At 35.9% G+C, this 24,549-nt stretch overlaps 1 protein-coding gene and 1 pseudogene across 1 annotated transcript in view; both read left to right on the plus strand.

The window, feature by feature from the left end:
* BCKDHB (branched chain keto acid dehydrogenase E1 subunit beta) overlaps positions 1–24,549 on the plus strand; it is a 225,551-nt gene that overhangs the window by 78,642 nt on the left and 122,360 nt on the right. The window contains exons 6-7 of the mRNA XM_006143347.3: positions 8,978–9,075; positions 12,011–12,121. Coding sequence (XP_006143409.1) covers positions 8,978–9,075; positions 12,011–12,121 — 209 coding nt within the window. The remainder of the gene's footprint in view (positions 1–8,977; positions 9,076–12,010; positions 12,122–24,549) is intronic.
* On the plus strand, positions 16,447–18,150 carry LOC102478078 (luc7-like protein 3 pseudogene; annotated as a pseudogene).

Below are 24,549 nucleotides of genomic sequence, written 5' to 3' on the forward strand. Positions count from 1 at the left end.
TTGGGACGCGACCATATAGAATTGGCCATGTGGCAGTCCAGCACCTTAACCACCACACGACCTGCTGGCTCCCGTGGTACCTTTTGATGCAGAGCTTTTACTTTCTTGTTGATATACTTATGGTTGGTATCTATTTATGTATTCTTGAGTAAATGTTGATAATTTAAATCTTCGTAGAAAGCCATATATTTCCTCTCGCTTTTCAAGTTTAGTAGTATAATATTTTGTCCGCAGTGTTATTTGACTAAATGTGCTAATAAATATAAAGTATTTAGTAGGCTCAAAATACAGTAAATGCTTGGGGCTGGCAGATGGCATGGTGGTTAAATGTGCTGAACTGCCCATGACCAACGATGGTTTGAGTCCTGGACCTGGCGGCTTGCTTTCTCACTTTCTCTCTCTCTCTCACTCTGAAGTTGAATAAAATAATTATTAAAATAAATGTTTAATAAAAATCAATAACATATTAAAAGGTGTTGCTATTATTCTTAGTATATAAAAAATCTCTAGTGATTTATTTTAATATTAACATCCTTAAGTATAAAACTTGTTTCAGAATATTGGGACATGAGAACAATTTAAAAGCCATATTCTAACTCGAGAGAGAGGGGATAAGATTTATAGGGCCTTACAAGAAAGGTCAGCTGACATTCAGCCTTTTGTAGGAATAGCTGGGCTTTAATAGTTTTCTGAAGTGGGAGGAATTGTTATTGTAGTTTAGTAGCTGTTGGTTGATTTAGATTTAGTAGACGGAGTAAGGAGGAACAGTTGCTGGATCTATGTTCATATGAGGGCTACTGCGGGACAATATTTTTAAAAGAATTATTTGATTTAACTTTTTTATTTTAATTTGACCAGAGAAGATCAGAGTATATGTGTGTGTGTTAGAGAAAGAGAGAGAGAGAGGGAAAGTGAGAAAGCAAGTCAACTCTTTGAGTCCCCTTGATTCTAGGTCCAGGACTTGAACTGCTGTCCACCATGTGGGAGTCTAGTATCCTTAACCTCTACTTCACCTGCCTACCCCCTGTGGGACAATCTTTATCCTTCAGAAACTCTTACAGAGTATTTGGGTTTATTTACAACATGTTCCACCCTGTTTAGAAGTGCACTATATCATGTTAGGCCAAGCCGTAGTTTTTATCTTCTTGGTTACATGCTATTCCTAACATTTCTTACGAGGTGTACATAGTCCAATGTCTGAAAACCAATGATGGGGTTATGTTTCCTAAACGGAGTTCTTTATCATGAGAGGTGAAATAAATTTCCAGTTAAACCTCACCTTTGAAACGTAGTTTAAATGCTATAGTTGCCAACATTTCTTATATATTTTTACTTTTTTTTTCTTTTTGAATTGAACAATTGAAACAAATTCATGAGAGGTGAAATAAATTTCCAGTTAAACCTCACCTTTGAAACGTAGTTTAAATGCTATAGTTGCCAATATTTCTTATATATTTTTACTTTTTTTCTTTTTGAATTGAACAATTCAAACAAATTCATTGAACGTCCAGTTGTTATTAAAATTTTACTGCGTGCAGTATTCCAAATGATTTCTTTCCTTTTAAAAAGTTATTATGTTTTAAAATTTTCTTCATGAGTGCAGAGAGAGAAAGTGAAAAAGAGAGATACAGTACTTCCCGCAGGGTGCTGATGCTGTCTGTAATCCACCCCCAGTCTTCCGGCAACTCTAGATCATGGGCATGCATGTGCCAGTATATCTGCCAATATACTCAGGGAGGTGTCTGGTCTTGCACAGTGTCCCATAGTTGGTCTTCAAGAACGTTTAAATTTGGTATGCTTTCCCAACACATCATACCTTATTTTCTCATCCATATGTGGAAAACTTAATAAGATGGGTCAACTTCCTTTTTTCTGAATTTATTATTAAAAAAGTTGTTAAATTTTTCATTCTGAAGTAGTTTCAAACACAAAGCTTGCAAAAATAGTACAGAGAATTCCAGTGTACTTATTGTTTAGCTTCCCCAGATGTTAATTTCATACATAACCACAGTGATAATGACCAACACAGGGAAATTAATATTGATATGGAACTATTAACTACTGAACATGCCTAAGTCAAATTTCATTAATAGCCCCACGAATATCTATCTGCTGGACAAGGATCCAGTCTAGAATCCTTGTTTCTTGTTCCAGCTCTTTGAGTCCCCTTGATTCTGGGACAGAGTTCCTTTGTCTCATTTGTCTGTCATGATCTCCATTTTTGGTCAGCCGTTACAGTAGACTGACCCTGGAGTTGGGTTTATCTGATGTGTCCTCATAATTAAACCTAGGTTGTTTGTGTGTGTGTGTGTGTGTGTGTGTGTGTGTGTTTTCTAACCATGAATCAAACTTCCCCACAAGGAGAATTTTATTGATTACTTTATTCCCTCACTAAAAGACCAACTGTATTCAAATGAGGCAAACATTATCTCAAGATTTTATTATCTTCATAATAAAACAAAAGGTGAAGCTTAAAACTTGAAGCTTAGAACTAGATCACTTGCCCCTTTTTCCTCTTATTTCCTCCAAGTTCAAAATGCTTATTACATCTCTCTCTCTTTTTTTTTTTGAGTTTTTTTGCTATAAGATGTGTGCAGTCATGTTTAAAGAGTTTTTTTGCTATAAGGTGTGTGCAGTCATCAGAGAGACAGCGAGAAATCATCCCCCTCCCCCAGGAGGAGCCCTTCTCCTCCATTCTCCTTTTGGGATTTTGGGCACCCATACCCTCATGCCCGGCATGAGTTTTAAGCCACTGGATTCAGGACTCAAACCATAGTCTACTACATGGAAGTCCAGTGATGCAACCATTATGCCATCTGCTGGCCCCAGTGCTTGCAGCTCTTTAATAGCCAGCATTCTCTTGGATCTATAGTTGGACTCAAAACATTCAAACCTTTTTAGACTTTTATGCTTCAGTTTTTGCCTTTTTCCAGAATATGGTTTAGTCTGTCCACCATAGCCACCCTGCTTCCTGTCATAATGCCACTGTCCCTGTACATACAGGAAGTCCTTGCCCTTTGTGTAGGATGTCACTTTGTGAGATTGGCACTTGCCACAATTACTACAGAAAGTCCAATGGGTTTTAGGGACATTCACTGTATTTGCAGGCATGCTGTCTGCACAGAAGGAGAGCCAGGTTATATAGTTTTGGCCAAGATACTGTAGAAGTGATCTGCTCTTGTCAGTGCATTATATAAAACGGCATATGGTTTTATGCTCAGTTGCTTGTTCTTTCTGTTAGTCCATTTTATGCTACCCCACTACTTTGAATGCCAGCTCTTTGCCTTTATCACATCTAATTACATTTCTTCTCAAATCTCAGGAGAACAATGGAAGAGAAGGGATTGTACTGTGACCATCCCTCTGGGGGACGATTTCTCACTTTCCCTCTCACTGTCTCTCTCCAGCTACCATGCATGCCCTATAGCAAAAACCATTAAAAGAAAGGCACTTTTATTCGTCTGCTCTCAAGATTAAATTATGCAAATCTGAGTTTTTTTTGTTTGTTCTTTTATTTTTTTTAATAGACCATAGATTATTTTAATACCCATCATGCCATGAATTCATAGGGAATAGGTTCCAGTAGCTCAGGCTCCTTTCCATTGGTTCTCACAAAGTGTGATTCTCTGGGTGGAGCAGACTGGCACTTCAGTTGAACCCCGGTACCTTTTTCTTTGTCTTCCTTCTTGTTCCGGTCATTTTCCTTCACACGTTTTAGGAAGGTATCTCTGCTCTTAAAATGCTTAATATACTCAATATGCACATTAATTCTCTTGGCAAGAATCTTACCCTTAACTTGTTTGTTCACAACAATGCCAACAGCATGCTGGGTAACATTGTAGACTCCTCCAGTTTTGCCATGGTAACATTTGTGGGGCATTCCTTTTTGAACAGTACCCATTCCCTTAATGTCTACAATATCACCTTTCTTGTAGATTCGCATATATGTTGCCAAAGAAACAGCTCCATGTTTTCTAAAAGGCCTAGAGAACATATATCAGGTGTCTTTCCCTTCATGTTAAGTCATTTGGATAATTACTGGAAGGTGGTGGTTCTGGCTAAAAGGCTTGGTTGTTCTTTTTTTTGGGAGAGATTTTTTGCTATAGGGCGTGTGCGCTCGTCAGACAGACAGAGAGAGACGTTAGAGACAGAAAGCGAGAAATCACCCCCCAGGGGGATGGTCATGCCGCAGTCCCCTCTCCTCCATTCTCCTCTCGGGATCTTGGGCACGCACACACACGCGTCTGGCGTGAGTTTTAAGCCACCGGGTCCAGGACGCGAACCACAGTCGAGTACGTGGGAGTCCAGCGACGTAGCCAGTACACTAACTGCTGGTTCCCAAGGCTTGGTTGTTCTTAATACAACAGTCTTCCTGAATGTTATTTTCTGCATGATTCTATTGAATAATAAAAGTTTGTTTATTGTGTTGTCCTTAAATGAATTGTTAAAATAATGATGCCTTATAATTTTGAGTAATTTATTTAAGACAACAAAGCAGTTAGTCACTTGCTTTTTAAGGAGGTGGGCCAAGATGCCAACACATTTCTTTTGGTGTGCCAGCTTTTACAGTTGTGTGTTCCAGGGATTTGCTGGTCACCAGCTGGCAACTGATTTACAAGGCAGGAACGACTAGACTCTTGAAAGGCCGCCATTGATTCACAAGCAACATAGAGTGTGTACTAGCTTCGAGGCTTTCCGACTGGCATGCGGATCTTGCTGGTAGGGAAAAGAGGGCTTGATAATGGCAAAGAACCTATGTGATACCTTTGGTATGTTTGCCAGATGTCATCAGTGTTCTTAACTCTCATTTTGGTTTAGCAATTGCAATTGCTGAACAGAATATACTATTCCAATTGAGTGTGTCTGAATCCTTGTCTGTTCATTTATTCATCTGCCCATCTGTCCATGTATCCATCCAGTATTAGGTTTAAACCATCAGTGGGTAGACTAGAATTAATTTCTGAAAGCACTGTTTACAATTGGGACTGGAAATCTTTTTCTGCAAAGGAACGAATAGTAAATATTTTAGGTTTACTGGTCACACTGTCTCTGTCGCAATTACTCAGCTCTGCTACTGTAGAATGAAAACAGTCATAGACTGTGTGTAAAGGAATGGTGTGGATATGATGCAATAAAATGCCATTTACCAAAAATTGACTTACAAATTATAGTTTGTTCACCCCTGGTTAGGATAGAGGAAATATCCTATTCAACATAGTTGGTGTGTTACACAAAAGCTTTTTTGAAAAAAATGCATTAATGCTTACAAGTTTTCTAATACTGCTTTGTATCTCAAGTTTCTTAGCCTAATTATTGTCTGCTTTAAAATTTACCTGCAAAAGTATTACCCATAAAAGTAATTGTATAGGTTTTACCATTTTCTTTTATTTTTAAATAGATTTAAACTTATTAATCACTTAAAGAATACTTAATTCTCTGGGACTAGTTATAGAACTGTCATTGGATTAGGAATACACTAAAAGCAAGAAATATAATTTCTCACTACCTCACTCACAACAGCACCAGTAGATATAACAGTTTTTACTTAAAAGTATGATTGGAAAACTATATTTTAGCATGGAAACATGGTCAAGATATAGTACTAAGCTAAAAAAATAAAGATCGTTGGGGCCAACAGGTGGTGTGGTGCTTAAGAGCACTGGACTCCCATGTGGCCAGCCATGGTTCAAGTCTCAGACCTGGCAGCTTGCTTACTCCCTTTTCCTCTCTTTCTCTCGCTCTCATTCTCATTCTGGTCAAATTTAAACAAAAAAATAAATAGTTAAATAAAATAATTCTTTAAAAAATATAGATTATAGAAGGGTCCTAAAACTGTACAGTGTGATTTTATTTGTGAGAAAAGAGATGTTTGTGCATATTATATTCTCATACTAAAAGTATCTGAAAAGATCCTGAATCAATGAATTCTTAGTTGTTAATCAGTTCAACTAAATGCTGTTCATTATGATAAAAAATATTCATTGAAGGATAATAAATAGCTCACAGATCTATGGAGTGCCTGAGAACTAGGCTTAGACACTATATGTATAGAAGCAATACCCAATGTAACTGGTTTTGCAAAGATGTTCCAGCAGCTGTGAGTGGGCACAGAAATGCACTCTGCATCGTTGCTGCTACTACTACTAAGCCTGGATGCACTGTTACCAGTACTCTGGAATGGATGCTGGACAGTTGCTGCATTTTTGTCTCATCAGCTCCGATTCAGAGTCTGCCGTGGGAATATTTGATGGGCAGAGCCCAAGTTTTATTTCCTATCTGTAAGGGACACTGGGAAAGTGTGTATGAGGTCCTCAGCCCTGTTATGCTTCATAAGGTGGGGGACTTACCAGATGTAGGAAAAGGATTTAGAAATGTAGACACCAGAAAGAATGAGAGCTGTCTACTGTAGACTTCCAGGAAATGGTTCCTGTTGATTACTCTTGAAAGTGGAGCTGGAAGAGCTTCATTTTACTTTTCTGTGCTCTTTAAATTAAAAAAGAAATGTGTATAATAAAAAGACATGGGGAAAATGAGCCAAAGGGAACAACAGTTATTCCCAGCATTGCTACTGTTACACTCAAGAAGGCTTCCCAGCCTCACTGGGTGGTTTTATAAATTTCAAACTCAATTTCATTAAAGTGTAGGAGTCAGCAGGTGGCATGGTGGTTAAGGTGTTGGACTCCCACATGGCCAACTGTAATTTAAGTCCTGAACCTAGTGGCTTGAAACTCATGCTGGGTGTGTGTGCGTGTGTGCCCAAAATCCCAAGAGGAGAATGGAGAAGAAGAGATTGTGGTGTGGTACTCCCTGTGGGGTGGGGAAGGATTTCCTACTTTGCTTCTTCTGTCCATCTGTCTCTGGTGAATGACCCAAGGGCAAAAAAAAAAAAAAAAAAAAAAAAACAAAACCAGAAAAAAAATAAAAATAAAAATTCTGTTTAATTTTCTGTCAGATTTAGTCAGTTTTATGTTGCATAGAATTTGATTATACTTGATTAGGCAGAAATAGTTTTCTTTTGTATTTCTTGAAATAGAAACTATTTCAGGGGCTTTTCTTCCTTTCTCCCCAAATGGCTAGATCACAGGAGCCATGGAGCTGTCTGTCTTGTGGGAGATAGTTTCCAGGCCTCTGCACAGGGAGGAACCCAGTTGGTTAACTCCAGTTTATCTTTTGAGATCTACAATATTCAGCTTTCAATATTAAGGTGTCATCACCTGCTGTGGTTAGCAAAGTGTTCATAGATGTGAGGTACAAAAATAAAATACATTAAAAAAATTTGATCCTGCTATATGCTTCTTATGTGTTTTTCAAACTCCCAGAAATTTGCTGGTCCAATTAAGTCCAATAATATTTTAGCAGATATATTAATAATTTTAAAAACTTTTTAAAGAACAATTTTACTTTATGTAAAAAGTACAATATCAGGAAAATTAAATAGAGTTCAAAAACTAAGAAAATGGCCATTTTAATGATAAGGACAAGTCTGGAGTTGAATATTATATCCCAGAATTTAATCGGGAAAATCGAACCACAACAGAAAATAAAGTACATGAGACTAAATTGGTGGAGTATAATTTTATGACTTTTGACTAAAACATTGCTGATTTTCCTGTAGACTTTGTTATCTGGCTGTAAGGATTTGTGTATTTGTGTCCTGTCTTGAGATATGGATAGGTTCATGTACCTACCATTTGAAGAGAATCCTAACCTGTTTCCTGGCTTTAAGTTTTAAGCAAAGTTCCTTAGCATTTCTTTGATTTAAGTTAAAACTGGTTTTCTTAATAGTACCAAGTGAACTTGCTATTGAAAGTAGTTAGATTATTTAAGAAATTGTGTGATCAATACAATGTGGGGGGAAAGGAATGGAAGACAATTGTAGACACCAGAGATAGTGTGAGAAGAGGGACAGAAAGGACAGAGGGTCAGAAATAGGGGTAAAAAAAATCCTAAAACTAGAAATGGAAAATTTTTAATAATAACATGCATGATTAAGCCACGGCAGTATACTCTGGATGGGAAATCACATTTTGTATACTGTGACGATGCTTAGGGAATGAATGTAAATTAAGTTAAAGAAAAAAGAAAAGATTCAGAAAATAAAAATATCTAAAACTTTTTCTTGAAATAAAAAAAATGCATTAAAAATACCTATTTGATGACTGTAGTAAGATACATAGCCCTAGCTAGGTGCTACTTTATAGGATGTTCATTCTACTCACTGAGGCTTATTCCTAAAGTTGGACTTGTGTTCATGGAAATGTATTTATCTATGAAGATATTTAGAATAATTAAGATCTTTAGTGACTTAATAAAATGTGTGTGGGGGGGAAGAAAATATAGAAAGTAAATATAGATACCAGAGACAATGTGGGAGGAGAGTGGGAGATGGCAGAGTGTAAGAGATAGGGAATCAAGGATGGGGGGGAAGGCAAAACATACAGGAAACAAGAAATGGAAAATTATTTGTTGATGATAACATGTATATTGATGTGCTTGATTGAGCCAATATACAGTGTACTCTGGATGAAAAATGTCATTTTTTATGCTATAATGATGTACATTGAATGAATGTAAATAAATAAATTTAAATTAAAAAAAAAGGTATGAAGATAGTACAAAGAATTTTCACACCCCACTTTCTCCTATTATTAACATCAATATGAATATAGTATAATTGTTTCAGTTAATAAATCAATATTGATACACTTTCATTGACTAGAGCCCATATTTTATTAAGATTTCTTTAGTTTTTAACTAAAGTCATTTTTATGTTATAGGAGAGTTGCTATATTTATATTACACTTGTTCATCTATAAAGTAATGTCATGGAGGCATACAAAAAAATGTATTTTTGTTTTAAATACCTTACAGAATTTGGAGAAAGAGTAGTATTGGCAAATGAGGTTCTTGTATTTTTTATGTGTCATTGTTGCATGGAATAAATAATAACTTTATTTTTTCTCTGTTATGTTTTTAGTGGAGCAGGTTCCTATAGAACCGTACAACATTCCACTGTCCCAGGCTGAAGTCATACAGGAAGGGAGTGATGTTACCCTTGTGGCCTGGGGTACCCAGGTCAGCATCATTGATCTTTCTGTGAAAGCCGTTTGTGCTTGAAAACACTCATTTTAATCTCATTTTTGACCTTGATAAATGAAGTATCGAAATGATATTTTCTTCATATCTCAAGTTAAGTTTATTTGGTGCTACCAATGCTGATCCTGCCCCAACTTTTTTGGAGTATAATTGATACATAAAAATATACATATTCAAGGCATACAGCATGATGATTTGATACACATATATATTATAAAATGATTACCACAATAAAATTAATTAATATTAATTTCCATATAGTTATCATTGCTTATTTTTGTATATTTTGGGGAGAAGGGGAGAATGAGGACACTTTAGATCTCTCTTAGCAAATTTCAAATAAGCAATACAATATTATTTTCTGTATTCACCATGCTGTATGGCAGATTTCCTTAACTGTCCCTACTAACGACTGGAAGCTTATGGTACTGATTTCGAAGTGAAGGTGAAGTGCCTATTTAGTCATAATAAAATATAACAAGTCATATTATTTAGTCATAATAAGATATATAAAGCATTGCTTAAGTGATTAAAATGTGTTGAATTGAACACATATTCATATTAAAGAGTTGTATTTATTAAAAATGACTTTTCTTTTGGTGCACATATTACATATAATCATTGTTTGTTGCTGTACTGGACTTAAGATGTTTTTCATCCATTTTCTGCCATCTTTTGTAATAACTGTGTTGGCCAGGTAGATCTACCAGTCCAAGCCTTCGTGTTTCTTACCTTTCTCTTTCTGGTGACCCTGATGCAGCTCTGTCTTCTCCATAGCTTGTTGTCACATTGTTTTACTTCCAAAATTCTGAGTGTAGGACAATTTTTTTTCTTTTTTCTAGCCATAGATTTTTTTAATATAAATTTTTATTTTATTATTATTATTTTATACATTTGATTGCTATACATCATTTGGCTTGTGAAGAGAATTTATCCAACCTTAAGTACACCTCAGACCAGTACAATTGAGAATACTATACTTGATTCATCAACAGGTAATATTAGTGTGTCCCACAGATGTCTTGCCTCTCTATTTCCCCCCCCCTAATTTCCTTTCCTATTCTCTTTTCCTCTCCCACCCTCCTTCCACATTGTCTCCAGTATCCATAACTATTTTCAGTGCTTTTATATCCTCCAATCTGTCTCTACCATAGAGTGTAGATAGTTGGTATATATTAAATGGAGACATCTTTCTTTCATAGCCTGACTTGCTTTAGTTAGCAATAAATGTTCCATATTCAACCATTTTCTATCAAATGCCAGGGTCTTGTTTTTTTTGCCTTTTTTTTTTTTTAATGGCTAAATAGTATTTCATAGAGTATATGTGCCACATTTTTTCAATCAATTCATCTGTTTATGAGTCTGGCCATAGACTTCTTTCTCTCACACAGAAATCTTTCCTTTTAAAGAGGTTGGTAGTCTTTTTTGTTTATATATATATATAAAGAAAGAAAGTACTAGTTTATTTTAGGAAATACAAGACACCATAGTATAAAGAAGATAGCAAAAATCATTTGTAATATTGTAAATTCTTACTTTCCTCTCCATTTGAATTTTGCTTGGAGAGCTGTGGTCTTCACAGTTCCTCACCTACAATGGGGTAACTCTGTTAGTTGGCTAGTCACATCTGTTTGCTATAGGGCACTTGCACTCTCTGGAGACAGAGAAAGAGAGATGGAAAGTGTGAAAGTACCCTCCCACCCTCCAGGGGGGATGGCCACACTGAATTCCCTTCTCCTCCATTCTTGTCTTGATATTTGGGGCATGCACACACATGTGCCTGGTGTGTTTTTCCAGCTGCCAGGTTCAGGACTTGAACCTCACTGTAAGCCATGTGGGATCCAGCTGCCCTAAACACCAGGCCACCACTGGCCCAGCTTCTGTTTTTAACAGGAAGTCAAAATATACTGGATACCAAGTAGAGTAGCATAACTGCTCTTTATACCTACCACTTCTGCTAATCCTTTTCTTCGTTTGTTTTCGAAGAAGTGTGAGGTTTTCGTAGCTACCTCTCCAAATCTGTTTCAGATTGCATCTCATTTTTCCTTCTTCAGTACTGTGATCTGGTAGGTAATTCCTCTCTCTCCTGCCTCTTCAGTTTTTCCTTTCTGTGCTTCTTTGATTGAAAAGGTGTGTGTGTATCTCTTTGCTATCATAGGAAAACCTTTCTTCTTAAATGCCATTATTATATCTCCTTCCTTTCTTTTATCACTAACCTTGAAAGGCCGTTATTCATGTTCTATATATTTTTTAAAAGAATTATTTTATTTAACTTTATTTATTATTATTGTCATTATTATTTTCCAGCTTGATCAGAGAGAGACAGAGAGAGAGAGAGAGAGAGGAAGTGAGAAAGCAAGCCACCAGGTCCGAGACTTGAACCGTGGTTGGCCATGTGGGAGTCCAGCACTTCTAACCACCCTGCCACTTGCTGACGCCCCATGTTCTATATTTAATTCCCTTTCTCATGTGCACCTGATGAGTTGTTCCCACTAATTTTTTCTTTAGCTTCTGGAATGTACTACCCAGTTTTCTTTCTTTTTTTCAAGTGAGGTTCTCTTCTTCCATTTTCTCTGTAAATGTTGGTGATGTACAGGGTTCCATGATTTTTGCCCTTTACTTCTCCCTTTGTATGTTTTTCCTAGAAACTCTACCTACTTCCATGATACCTTCTATGACTAATTGGTATCTCTAGCACTGAATTCATTTATCTGAGAATCTATTTCCTATTGTTTTTAGGCATTTATACTTGATTATTTTGGCAGAATATAGGACCCAACATGTATAAAACCAATTTATGAATTCTCTATGCAGATCTGGTCCTCTGGCTTTTAAACACTCTCTGTAATTCAACTAGCTTTTCAGACCTAAGTCTTTGTAGTTAACCCTGTGTATATTTTTCTCCTCATTTCAGGTTCATGTGATTCGTGAGGTAGCTTCCATGGCACGAGAAAAGCTTGGAGTGTCTTGTGAAGTCATTGATCTAAGGACTATTTTACCTTGGGACGTGGATACAGTTTGCAAGGTATGAAATAAGTTTATAAAATGTAATTTCCTTGAACCAAATTTGTTAGATACTTGCAAATAGTTGTTTTGAAATTGTGAGTTGTACGAGTCATCTTCAACTGATTTAAAATTATAAAATTTGTAGCACAACAGGAATGGGTACTATATAATCAGCTTCATGCCTAAAGAAAATATCACCGTAGAGTTGCTTTTCCTTCCCTTGGGTCTCGATGTCTAAATTCCTGCAACCATCTGGAATTGAGTTGCATGAGTAATAGAGTAGTGCTGATAAGGGAGTATGTCCGGGATATTAAAGTCCCCTGTGTTTTCAACTTCCAATTGGTTATGGTTCAGTAAGCTCAGTTTAATTTACTTAGGTAAATGGTTTGCCTGAATTTTCAATTTTCTTCTTTCCAAAAGTGATGGAGATAGATTTTTTTTTAAAAATAACTTTCTTTATGGTATTACCTCAGTACTGTGGATCACAGTTTGAATGTTGTGTGTGGGATTCTGGCTGCTCTGATTTAGTTTTTTTTAAGTTAACTTTTGGTTTTTGAACTGATCTTATTTTTACTATTAATAAGATTTAGTTATAAAGAATATAGTTTAGTTCACATTTATTTATTTATAACTGATGTCTTTCATATTAATGTCTAGATAATTTCTAAAGCATCTATTCCCATATGGGTACATAAGAAAGATTAAGGGTTTTTTTGTAATGATTTTATCTGTTAAAACATAGGTCACAATTACATATGTTGTTTTTCTTGGTTTACTGCTATGGCATATAAGTTCTAGGATTTAAGTATTTTACATTTGCTATTTTTTACAGCTTTGGCATTCTCATAGCTTATATAGGCTGTTTTTTTGGTTTATTATATGTAAATAATCTGTAAATACTACTATGGTAAAAGTGAACCAGAGTGTATTTTTAGATGAAGATTATTTTATAATTTAGCACATTTAAAGTTTGTTGTAACAAATGCTTCTGCCGTCTCACTTACATCATCCAAACCCTTAACATGGCTACAGATAGTTTCAACAATATCCTATTTTTGTATCTTATATTTGTAGATGAGCAGTATTTTACATTAAGTTATTCATAACTGCATGAAAATAATTGAATACTTTTTGCAGACATTTTCAAATAAACTCACACACTGAGTTTTCTTTCAAATAGCCAAGCATCTTGAATCGTGGGTAAGCCGGAACTGGATTCTTATTTACAGCATGTCTCTCTCACTTATCTTGGGTTTTAGTATAGATGGTGCTTCTGCATAGTGATATGCTGTTTGATCATGGCGTAGTGAGGGTACTGTTAGATGATCAGGGCAAGTGCTTTTAGAACTTTGCTTACATATTTTCATACCTTCTACATTCAAAAAGAAATTGCAGCAGTTTATGGTGTAACACAAATAAAATAACAACTCAAGTTGGTAACCACAAAACCAGAATAATGACGGGGAGAGGAATAGGAGACATTGTTATGTTTATATCTACATCAGTTTTCTTTTGCCTCCCTTTATTAAATCTATAGTTTGGGGGCATGGTGGTTAAGGTGCTAGACTTCCACATGGTTGAGCATGGTTTGAATCCTGGACCTGATGCTTGCTCTCACTTTCTCTTTCTCTTTCTCTGGTGAGTCCATGTGCTCTGTATAGCAAATTAAAATAATAATAATAATAAATAAAATTAAAAATAAATAATTCTTAAATAATAAACCTATTAGTTTGATTGCATCTTACTATGATTCTGGAATGTAGATCCAGTTTCTTCTTCAGGGCTGTTTTGCTTGGAAAGATGAAAGAGGAGATAGAGCCTGCTACTGATTGAAAAAGTGATGCATCAGACCTCTGACTCGTTACCATTATTATTTTAGTTCTGAGCTGGATGCTTTCATCACGTTATTTTTCAGACTTTCCAGTTGCGACAGTGAAAGCCTGCTTGCCATTTCTTGATTATTTGGGTCTGTTTGTGACTCTCTTCGTTGCTGATCATGTTTTCATTTCATGTATCAAAAGAGAAAAATTTTGATACATAGTTTTTCCCCCCAGGACTTAGAGATAATTTTAAAGAAGTGGGCCCTTTTGCCAACTGTTCATATTCAAAATAAGAATAAAGTGTTTAGCTTTTTTTCTTTTTTGATAACTAGAGTTTAACTTTTCTTCTTCATCCTTATTAATCCTATAAGTAGTTGAAATTTGTTTATAATCTCTTTCACTTAGCTTTGTTTTATCAATTGTTTAGTTTTAGGACAAAATTAGATCCTTCAGCCTTATTTGCTACATGTTAAACTCAACACCAATATGCATCTTTGGGACTGTCTAAAGTTAAAATGATTTGTTGAACTCATACTTAGGTGTACACAGAAAATGACTCTGGGACAGTTGAGGAATTTTTACTTTTTGTTTAAACCTTGAAAACTTTTTTTAAAAAAAACTTTAAAAAAAACCTTAAAAACATTTGGCTAGAACTTTGAAAACCCTGAGGTTTGGAAATTATAAGCCAGAAATAATTTAAAAAATTATATAGAGACAGAGAAAGTAGAATTTTTAAGTAGTGTTCAGGGGAGTTACAAAATTAGAGACTTCACTGGGCCTTATAAAAGGCAGTCAGTTTTCCCACTTAATTCTGAACCTAATATTGAAGAGCTAATTAAACTGGAAATGGTGGAAGAGCAGGATAGAAATTCTTGTGTTTGAGGTGCTAATGAGACAGAGATCTACCAGGGGACCTGGGTGTGTGTGTGAGAGAGAGTGGAGAGGCTTAAGAGGGGCTGGCAGGTGGTGTGGTGGTAAAGGCACTAAACTCCTACATGGCCAGCCATAGGTAAGTCCTGGACCTGGCAGCTTGCTTTCTTGAGTTCTCTCTCTCTCTCATTCTCTGGTCAAATTGAATAATAATAATAAAAAATAAAATTAAAAACAAATAATTCTTTAAAAAAAGGAAAGAATGTAGTAAGAGTTAAAATCCCAGAATTAGTGTTAAGTTGACACTGATAACCTGTAGCTGCCTTTTACTTGGCACCACTATCAATTGGGTATTAACTACAAGTTGAGAATCTAGGTATATAAAACCTATGTTTTGTGGGGTTAAAATTCAAGGATGGAAAAAAGGCAAAATATACAGGAAACAAGAAATGGAAAATTATTTTTTGATGATAACACATATGTTGATGTACTTGATTGAGCCAATATACAGTGTATTCTTGATTGAAAATCTCATTTTTTTGCTCTAATGATGTATACTGAATGAATGTACATAAATAAATTTAAATTAAAAAATCCCCCCCCAAAAATTGAAGGGTCTTAAACACACACTTGGTCTCTCATTCAAGATATTTGCCCAATTTCTAAAGCTGGGTATGGTGGAAGGTAAACAGAGAGTATCTGAAAAGTGAAGCTCTTGTTTAATGCTGAATAAAGACCAATTATACTGTCAATTGAAAGTTGTGGTGAGTCAGGTCTTACGATTAGAGGCAAATCAGAAGTAAACCAGGTTTTCCCAAACCCACAAAAGTTTCTACCTCTCTGTGTTCCCTATTGGATTAATGTAACTTACCTGCTGCTCTAACCCAGCAGAGCAAAGACTTAAGCTTTTCACTATCAGAAACTTTTATGAATCAGCATTGGTAAAAAGCAACTAAATGTACAGAGACAGGAGTATTTGATTAACAGCCAAGAGAAAACAGACAACAGGAAGCAGAAAAAGAGATAATCCAAATATTGGAGTTAACAGACAGGAACTTTATGAATATTGCATTTAGGAACATAGGGAAAAGAGAAGTAAAAGAGGTAAGAATGTAGAGAATTACCTTAGAGAATAGATTTGTATGTGTGGTAGGGGGAATCAGCTAAATTTTGTAGAACTAACAAAAACTGTATCTGACACTAAGAACTCAATGAATGGCTTTGCAGACATATTTGATTTAGTAGAAGATGGTATAAATGAACTAGAAGGCAAATTAATAGAAAATGTTGAAACTAAAGGACAGAGAGAAGTAAACAATAGGAAAAAACATAAAACATATTTGGGATCTGGTCAATGGTATGTCCTATATACAATTTTGAATTCCAGTAGAAGAGGGAGAAATGGGTTAGAAACAGTATCTTAAAAATTATTTCTCAGGAAAAGTTTCAAAACACCAACCTACATATTAGAGAAATATTGTCAACCTCTAAGAAGAATATATTCAAAGAAAATCACACTTATGGACTCAATATAATGATATCTTTTTTTTTTTTTAAGAGATTTTTTGCTATAGGGTGTGTGCATTTGCTGGAGAGACAGAGAGAGAGGGAAAGTGAGAAATTAACACACACACACACACACACACACACACACACCCCGGCTTTTGTCTTGTCGGCTCTTCTGTGAAGGAGGCTTTTTGACCTGGAAGTGGGCCGTGGAGGTTGGCGACCGTGTGGCCAGCGTTTTCTTTGGCGGGTGCCAGGGCTGGCGGGAACAGCCGCCCGAAGAAAGCACCATGATTTTGGCTGCGCAATTGTTGGATGAGTTAATGGGCGGGACTGAAACCTCGCCTGGGTCGGGAAGCGCAGCAACCGGCGGTGGGACCACGAGAGCATTTGTAAATATTATCTCTCTGGTTTTTGGCCTGCGGACAAAACGAGTATTTTCACAAATACTCGTTCTGATCTTGGTCCATGTGAGAAAATTCATGATGAAAACCTACGAAAACAGAATGAGAAGAGTTCTCGTTTCATGAAAGTTGGCTATGAGAGAGATTTTTTACGATACTTCCAGAGTTTACTTGCAAAAGCAGAATGTAGAATCATACGAGGTCATACTTGTTTTGGCATTATCTCAGAACCAGCAGTCCTCTGGAGCAGCTGGCCCCACAGGCAAAAATGAAGAAAAATTCAAGTTCTAACAGACAAAATCGATGTACTCCTGCAGCAGATTGAAGGATTAGGATCTGAAGGAAAGGTGGAAGAAGCCCAGGGAATGATGAAATTAGTAGAACAGTTAGGAGAGAGAGAATTGCTTAGATCCACAACCTCGACAATGGAAAGTTTTGCTGCCCACGGAAATAAAAAGGAAGTTTGTGAAGTGTGTGGAGCCTTTTTAATAGTAGGAGATGCACAGTCCCGGGTCAATGATCATTTGATGGGAAAACAACACATGGGCTATGCCCAAATTAAAGCTACTGTAATTGAAAGAAAAGTTAAGAAAAAGAACTGAAGAACCTGATCGTGATGAGCGTCTAAAAAAGAAGCAAGAAAGGGAAGAAAGAGAAAAAGAGCGGGAGAGAGGGAAGAAAGAGAAAGGAAAAGACGCAGAGAAGAGGAAGAGAGAGAAAAAGAAAGGGCTCCAGACAGAGAAAGAAGAAAGAGAAGTCGTTCACGCAGTAGACACTCAAACCGAATTTCTGACCGAAGATGCAGCCGGTCTCTGGACCACAGAAGATCACAAAGTAGAGAAAGAAGGAGAAGCAGAAGTAGAGATAGAAGAAACAGAAGCCACGACAGATCAGAAAGAAAACATAGATCTCGCATTTGGGATGAAGAAGATCAAAAAGCCAGGATCGAAAGTCATATAAGCACGGGAGCAAAAGTCGGGATAGAGAACAAGATAGAGAATCCAAGGAGAAAGAAAAGAGGGGATCTGATGATAAAAAAAGTGGTGTTAAGTCCAGTAGTCGAGAAAAACAGAGTGAAGACACAAACGTTGAATCGAAGGAAAGTGATGCCAAGAATGAGGTCAATGGGACCAGTGAAGACATTAAATCTGAAGGTGACACTTAGTCCAATTAAAACTCATCTGATAAGACCTCAGATCAGACAGAGGGCTACTGTTGGAAGATTTTTGGAGGAATAGTGAAAACGGCAGAAAGTGAAGATCAACATTAAAATGAGGTGAAAGAAATCTATTATAGTGGCATAGAAAAAGTATAAAAGTTCGGTTAGTATTTATTATTATTATTATTAATGATTAATTCAGGACTGATGTGATCTACCAGATTTCAGAACATGTGTTAATAGCATATATGCCACTGAAAACTTAGGTTCTGTATCATATTTTTTCTTTAAGACTATTTAAGAGATATTACCTTGCTCAGTGTTTAATTGCAAGTTTTCATTCTTGGACTTTGAAAACAGGATTAAACATTAGTATTTGTGTGAATCAGACTAAGTGGGGTTCCATTTTTACAACTCTGCTCTACTTAGCCTTTGGATTTAGAAGTAAAAATAAAGTGTCTCTGACTTTCTGTTAAAAAAAAAAAAAGAAAGAAATTACCCCCTGGGGAAATGGCCATGCAGCATACATGCACATGCACCTGGCATGAATTTCAGGTCTCCAGGCCTAGGACTTGAACTGCAGTTGGCCACATGGGAGTCCATCCAGTGGCTTAACCATTATGTATCCTGCTGGCCCCTAGAATGGTACCTTAAACTGATGGCTATCCCATTCTAGAATTTAGGCAATAAAAAAGTAATTGACAAATGGTGTGTGTGCTCACCAGAGAGAGACAGGGAGGGAGAAAGCATCCCCTAAAGGGATGTGGTCATGCCACATTCCCTTCTCTTCCAATTCTCCATCCTGCTGGGATTTTGAACATGTATGTATACTTTTCTGGTGTGTTTCTGAAGCTGCCAGGATTCAAGCTGCCGTCAGCCATGTGGAATCTGGCTCCCTTAACCACTAGGTTATGAGGTTGACCCAACCTAGAATTCTACATCCAGTGAAAACATCCTTTACAAAATAATAAAAATAGTTTAGGCAAACAGAAATTGAGAGAATGTTTCACCAGCAAGTTTTCACTGAAAGAAATATTTTAAGGAAGTTTAGACAGAAGAAAAATAATCTTGGAAGGAAAAACAAAAATGAGGAGAGTATAAAATATAGTTTAATATTGATTGTCCAAAATAATACTCATAATTTTCTGAGGAGTATAAATTATAAACATAGAATTGAAATGTAAGTCAATAAAAACATAAAGCTAGGGGCATTTATCTGTGGTTAAAATATTCTCTTGTTTTAAGATTATTAATGAAAAGTGGGGCCTTCAGGTGCATAGTGGTTAAGGCACTAGACTCCCACGTGGTCAACTAGGATTTGAATCCCAGACCTGGTGGCTTAAAACTCATGCTGGGCGCATGTGTGTGTGTGTGCCCAAGATCCTGAGAGGAGAATGAAAAAGAAGGGATTGCAGCATGGCCTTCCCCCTGTGGAGTGATTTCTTGCTTTCTGTCTCTGTGTCTCTCACACATGAAAAAATCTCTTACAAAAAAAATTATTAATGAAAAGTAATGTTTAATTAGGTTAAAATCAAGTATGCACGTTATAATCGTGTGTATCATCTGAAATAATAGTGGAAGAATTCATGTCTAGGAGATTTATGGGAGAACTACATATTAATAGAAATATTTGGTTAATCCAAAGGGAAAAAAATATGTACAAAACCCAGGTGAGACAATGGAAAATAGTAAGATAGTAGATATCAACTCATATGTATAATAAATACAAATGGATCAAATAATCCTAGTAAAAGTCCAATATTCTCAGACAAAATGAAAAAAAACTACCACCACTCTATGCTGTTTAAGAGAACCACACTTTAAATATAAGGACACCAAAAGGTTGAGAATAAAGGGATAGAAAAATAAAGCTGGTATAATTATAATAATGTAAAATGAAGCTTTAAGGCAAGAAGCATTGCTAGAAATGAAGAGGAACATTTGAATGCTAAAGGTATCAGTACATCATGAAGATATCATAATGCTAATTTCAGTTTGTCCTCAAAACTTAATTCCAGGGCTGGCAGATGGCATAGTAGTTAATGGCGCTGGACTCCCACATGGCTGACAGTGGTTCGAGTCCTGTACCTGGTGGCTTGCTTTCTCACTTTCCCTCTCTCGCTCAGTCCCTCTCTGGTCAAATCAAAATAAAATAAAATAAAATAAAACAAAATAAAATAAATAAATAAAGTTAAATAAAGTAATTCTTTAAAAAAACCCATTAATTCCAAAATACATTTAAAAAATGAACACAAACTAATAGACATATTCTCAAGGTGACTTTCAGATATCTTGCTTAATTTAGCAGACAAAATCTTGGTACATACAAGAATAGGAGAATGAATGAAATTGTTCCAATTTGCACACCAAGATCTGACATTCTTCTTTTCAATAGAATATATAACATTTGTCAAAAACTGGCTGAATATTAGGCCATTAATATAACCTTGAACTTGTTTTTAATGTCCGAAATAATTCAAAGGATGTTCTTTGATCAAGGTGCTTGTAAATCAAGAAAAAAAAAAAAAAAACCCTACAAATTAAATACTGCTAAATAATTATAAGTTGTGAAAGGAACTGCAACTGAGTAAAAGAATATGCTTAACAGAATGTTTTTGAAGAATTTAGGTTAAGCCATGCTTAGATTAAACTTTATAGCTGTAAGTACATATTAGAAAACAGAAATAAATATTAAAAAAATTATCTATGTTTCCTCTCTAGACAGAAAAACCAAGAGAAAGAATAAATAAAATAATAATGACAAGAGCAGAAATCAGTGAAACAGAAATTGGATAATCGAGAAATTTAATTAAAGTAAAGCTTAGCTCTTTGAAGAGATTAATGTAACTGGTAGACTTAACAAGGCTAATAAAAAAACAGGAAAACCCAAAGACAAATGTTAAGTATGAAAAAGGAGAAAATAGTAGCGCCTACAGCTAGTAGTAAGATAATGAGGATGTTGTAAACAATTTCACAAACAAATTTGATGAAAATGAACAATATATTGGAAAAATAAAAATTAGAAAAATTGATAAATATTTAGAACTAGAAAAACTGAATAATTATTTTCTGTCAAAAAAATCAAATCCACTTGTATTAATCTTCATACAGAGAAAACACCAGGCACATATGGCTTTATTGGTGAATTCTTTGGAACAGATGTTATGAAAACTCTTACAGAGAGTAGAACCAAAGGGAAAACTTCATAAGGCCAGCAATATCAAACCTATTTAGGACAGTATAAGAAAGAAAAATTCCAATTAAAAAATAAACACAGACAATATAGATAATATTCACAAACTTCCAAAAAATAATTGATGCCATCCCCCATATGAACAGAAAATAGGAAAAATAGTCTGATAATTATTTTGATGCAGAAAAGTATTTTGTTAAAATTCAATGATCCATTTATGATTAACATTTTATAGCAACCTAGAAAAGAAAGTGAATTCTTTTACTTTGTTAAAGAATAGCAATAAAATGCCTGTAGCAAAAATTATATTTCTTAGTGAAATTTTGACAACTTTCTCCTTAGGGAAAAAAAATCTAGTGATTCATGTGCCAGAACTTTATACAAATCACAAAAATATTATTCAGAGAAATTAAAGACACAAATAAGCTGGAGCAGATACCTTTTTGTTTTAAGATTATTATTTTTTATTTATCATTGTTTTATTTTTTAATTTGCTACAAGACACACGTGCTCACCAGATAAAGACAGAGAGAGATTGAGAGAGAAAAAGTGAAACAGCAAGTTGCCCGGTCTGAGATGTGAACCACAGTTGACCACGTAAGAATGCTGCTATTTTTTAATTTGCTACAAGACACACGTGCTCACCAGATAAAGACAGAGAGAGATTGAGAGAGAAAAAGTGAAACAGCAAGTTGCCCGGTCTGAGATGTGAACCACAGTTGACCACGTAAGAATGCTGCGCCTTAACCACCATGCCACTTGCTGGTTCCAGTAGATACCATTTAGATCAATCACAAGAATAGCCAAGGTAATTTTGAGGATGAACAAAGCTGGAAGGCTTAATATCAAACATGAAGATATATAATAGAGCTGTAGTAATTATAACATTTTATTGGTATAAAGAGAGACAAATAGACTAATGGAGTAGAAGAGAGAATAGACCTGCTGGTTATCTAATCCAGGACAAAGGAGACATCATAATTTAGAGAAGAAAAGGTCAGTTTTCAGTAAATGATTTTGAATCAATGGGTACTGTGAAAAGTAATTATTTTAATTCTAGGCATCCATCAATTAAAAATGAATTGCAGATCTAATTATGAAAGAAAAAGCAATAAATCCATTGGAAGAAAGCATAGGTAAATGCTTTTATAATATTGCATAATAACAAAACATTATCATAAAAATGCTAATAAAATTAAGTAAATTTATTAATTAAAAGGGCACCAGTAAGAGTATGCAACCCGCAGATTTGGAGAAACTAAATGAAATTTATATCTAGAAATATAAAATAACTTTAGAATAAAAAAGACAAATATTTCAATACAAATATACATGAAAGTCTTGTAAAGGTACTTCACAAATGAAGATATCCAGGTGTTCAATAAACATGAAAAGTTGTTTAGTTTCTTTAGTCATCAGGAAATGCAGATTAAAGTTATAATATAATTACCATTAAAGGCTACCATTTTGGCTAAAATGAAAAATACCCCAAATACTAAATGTTGGCAAGAAGAGAGAACAATACATCTCTGTTTTGGGCAATATAAATTAGTGCCATCATTTTGGAAAATTGTTTGGCAGTATCTACCAAATTCTATAACATATTCCATTCATACACACACACACTCACACACACGTATGTATCACACACACACACACACACACACACACACACACCCCTAACAGAAACATACAGAAGCTAAGTGTAAGAATGTTCATAGCCATGTTTATAGTAGCTCTATGTTCTAAATTACCTAAGTGCTCATGAACCAGAGAATGGATGAATATAAGTAAATACTATGTTGTTCAACAACGAGAATGAACTAAAAATTTAATGGGATGATGTGTATTCATTTTCCAAGTACAACTTAAAGAAACCAAACTCAAATAAGTGCATACTTTGTGATTTCATTTATATTAAGTTCAAAAATGGGCAAAATCTGATCTATAGCATGCAAAGTCAGACCAGGATTATCATGAGGGTGGCTATTAATGGGACCAGGGCATGAGGATTATGGGTTTCCCATAACAGCTTCTTATTCTGAATGCTGGCTATGTAATTTCCATTTCTGAAAATTGAGCAGAACTCTCACTTTGTGCACTTTTTTTGCATATAAGCTATATTTCAAGAAAAGTAATAAATAAATAAAAAGTAGCCCTGTTCTTCCTTTGATGAGTATACTCAGGTTTGTTGTGAGCTTTTTTATTGACTAGGGAGAGCCTTGTCCTTCCGCCAGGAGGAGTTTCTTTTGTTGTGCGGCTCTGTCTGTACCCTTTGATCAGTTTTCCTTACAACCCAGTGTTTTGTGAGGTTCTTTTCTCCTCCAAAGGGTGGGTCAAACAGAGATGCAAGGAATTGGAAAAAGACACAAGGCAATGATGTAATTTTGTTTATTGGGTGAGTTTAGTGGGATCTAACAGAGCTCTCGGTAGGCTCAAAGCCCATCGCAGTCCTCAGAAGCACCTCCTTCTTGGAGCTTGTAATGTGTAAGGAGATCACTCACAGAGTGCTTTCCTCCCTCCTGGAGCTCAAAGTGCATTGAGCTGAGCTGAGTTGAGCTAAGGCCAAGCCAAACTAAGGCCATCAGGGCTCACCAGGCTGAACCAAGGTCAAGCAGATCAGAGCTAGCTAGCTAATAAGCAGGACAATGCAGACCTAGCTGACCAGGTGCTCCTTTTCTCTTAAAGGGACTACAGACAATTGTGGCTCATTGCTAAAAGCAAATGGTTGCACATGCACATGTGTGTTACATATAATTGTATAAAACAGCAAAGTCATAATTGCATAACAAGCATGAAATCACTTTTTTTTTTTTTTTGAGAGATTTTCACTGTAGGGTGCATGCGCTCGCCAGACAGACAGAGAGAGACAGAGAGACAGAAAGCGAGAAATCACCCCCCAGGGGGGATGGTCATGCCGCAATCGCTTCTCCTCCATTCTCCTCTCGGGATCTTGGGCACGCACGCACACGCGCCCGGTGTGAGTTTTAAGCCACCGGGTCCGGGACACGAACCGCGGTCGACTACGTGGGAGTCTAGCGACATAGCCATTACGCTAACTGCTGGTTCCCAAGCATGAAATCACTTTATAACCAATAACATAAGTTTACCCTGCAGCTTTCAAACGTGGTGAGATAGGAGTTGAGGGAGCCAGATTGAACCATCCTGACTCCATTTGCAATATATCCAGCTCAGTTATCAAACTGATATGAAATAGGAGCTCAAAAGTAGAGTTATTTTGGGGATAGTAGGTGGCGTGGTGGTTAAGGCACTGTACTCCCACTTGGCTGACTGTGGTTTGACTCCTGGATCTGGCAGTTTGCTGTCTCACTTTCCCTCTCTCTCTCTCTGTCTCTGCTTAGTGCACGTGCCCTATAGCAAAATTAAAAATAATAATAATGAAAATAAATTAAAACATTTTAAAAGGATGTTTTAAAAAAAAGAAAGTGTTTTTTTCCCAAGAATAGTGTTAAGGCTGTGGGCTTTAGTGGTCTT

This window comes from Tupaia chinensis, unplaced genomic scaffold (genome assembly GCF_000334495.1).
Source record: "Tupaia chinensis unplaced genomic scaffold, TupChi_1.0 Scaffold000097_1, whole genome shotgun sequence".
NCBI lineage: Eukaryota > Metazoa > Chordata > Mammalia > Scandentia > Tupaiidae > Tupaia > Tupaia belangeri.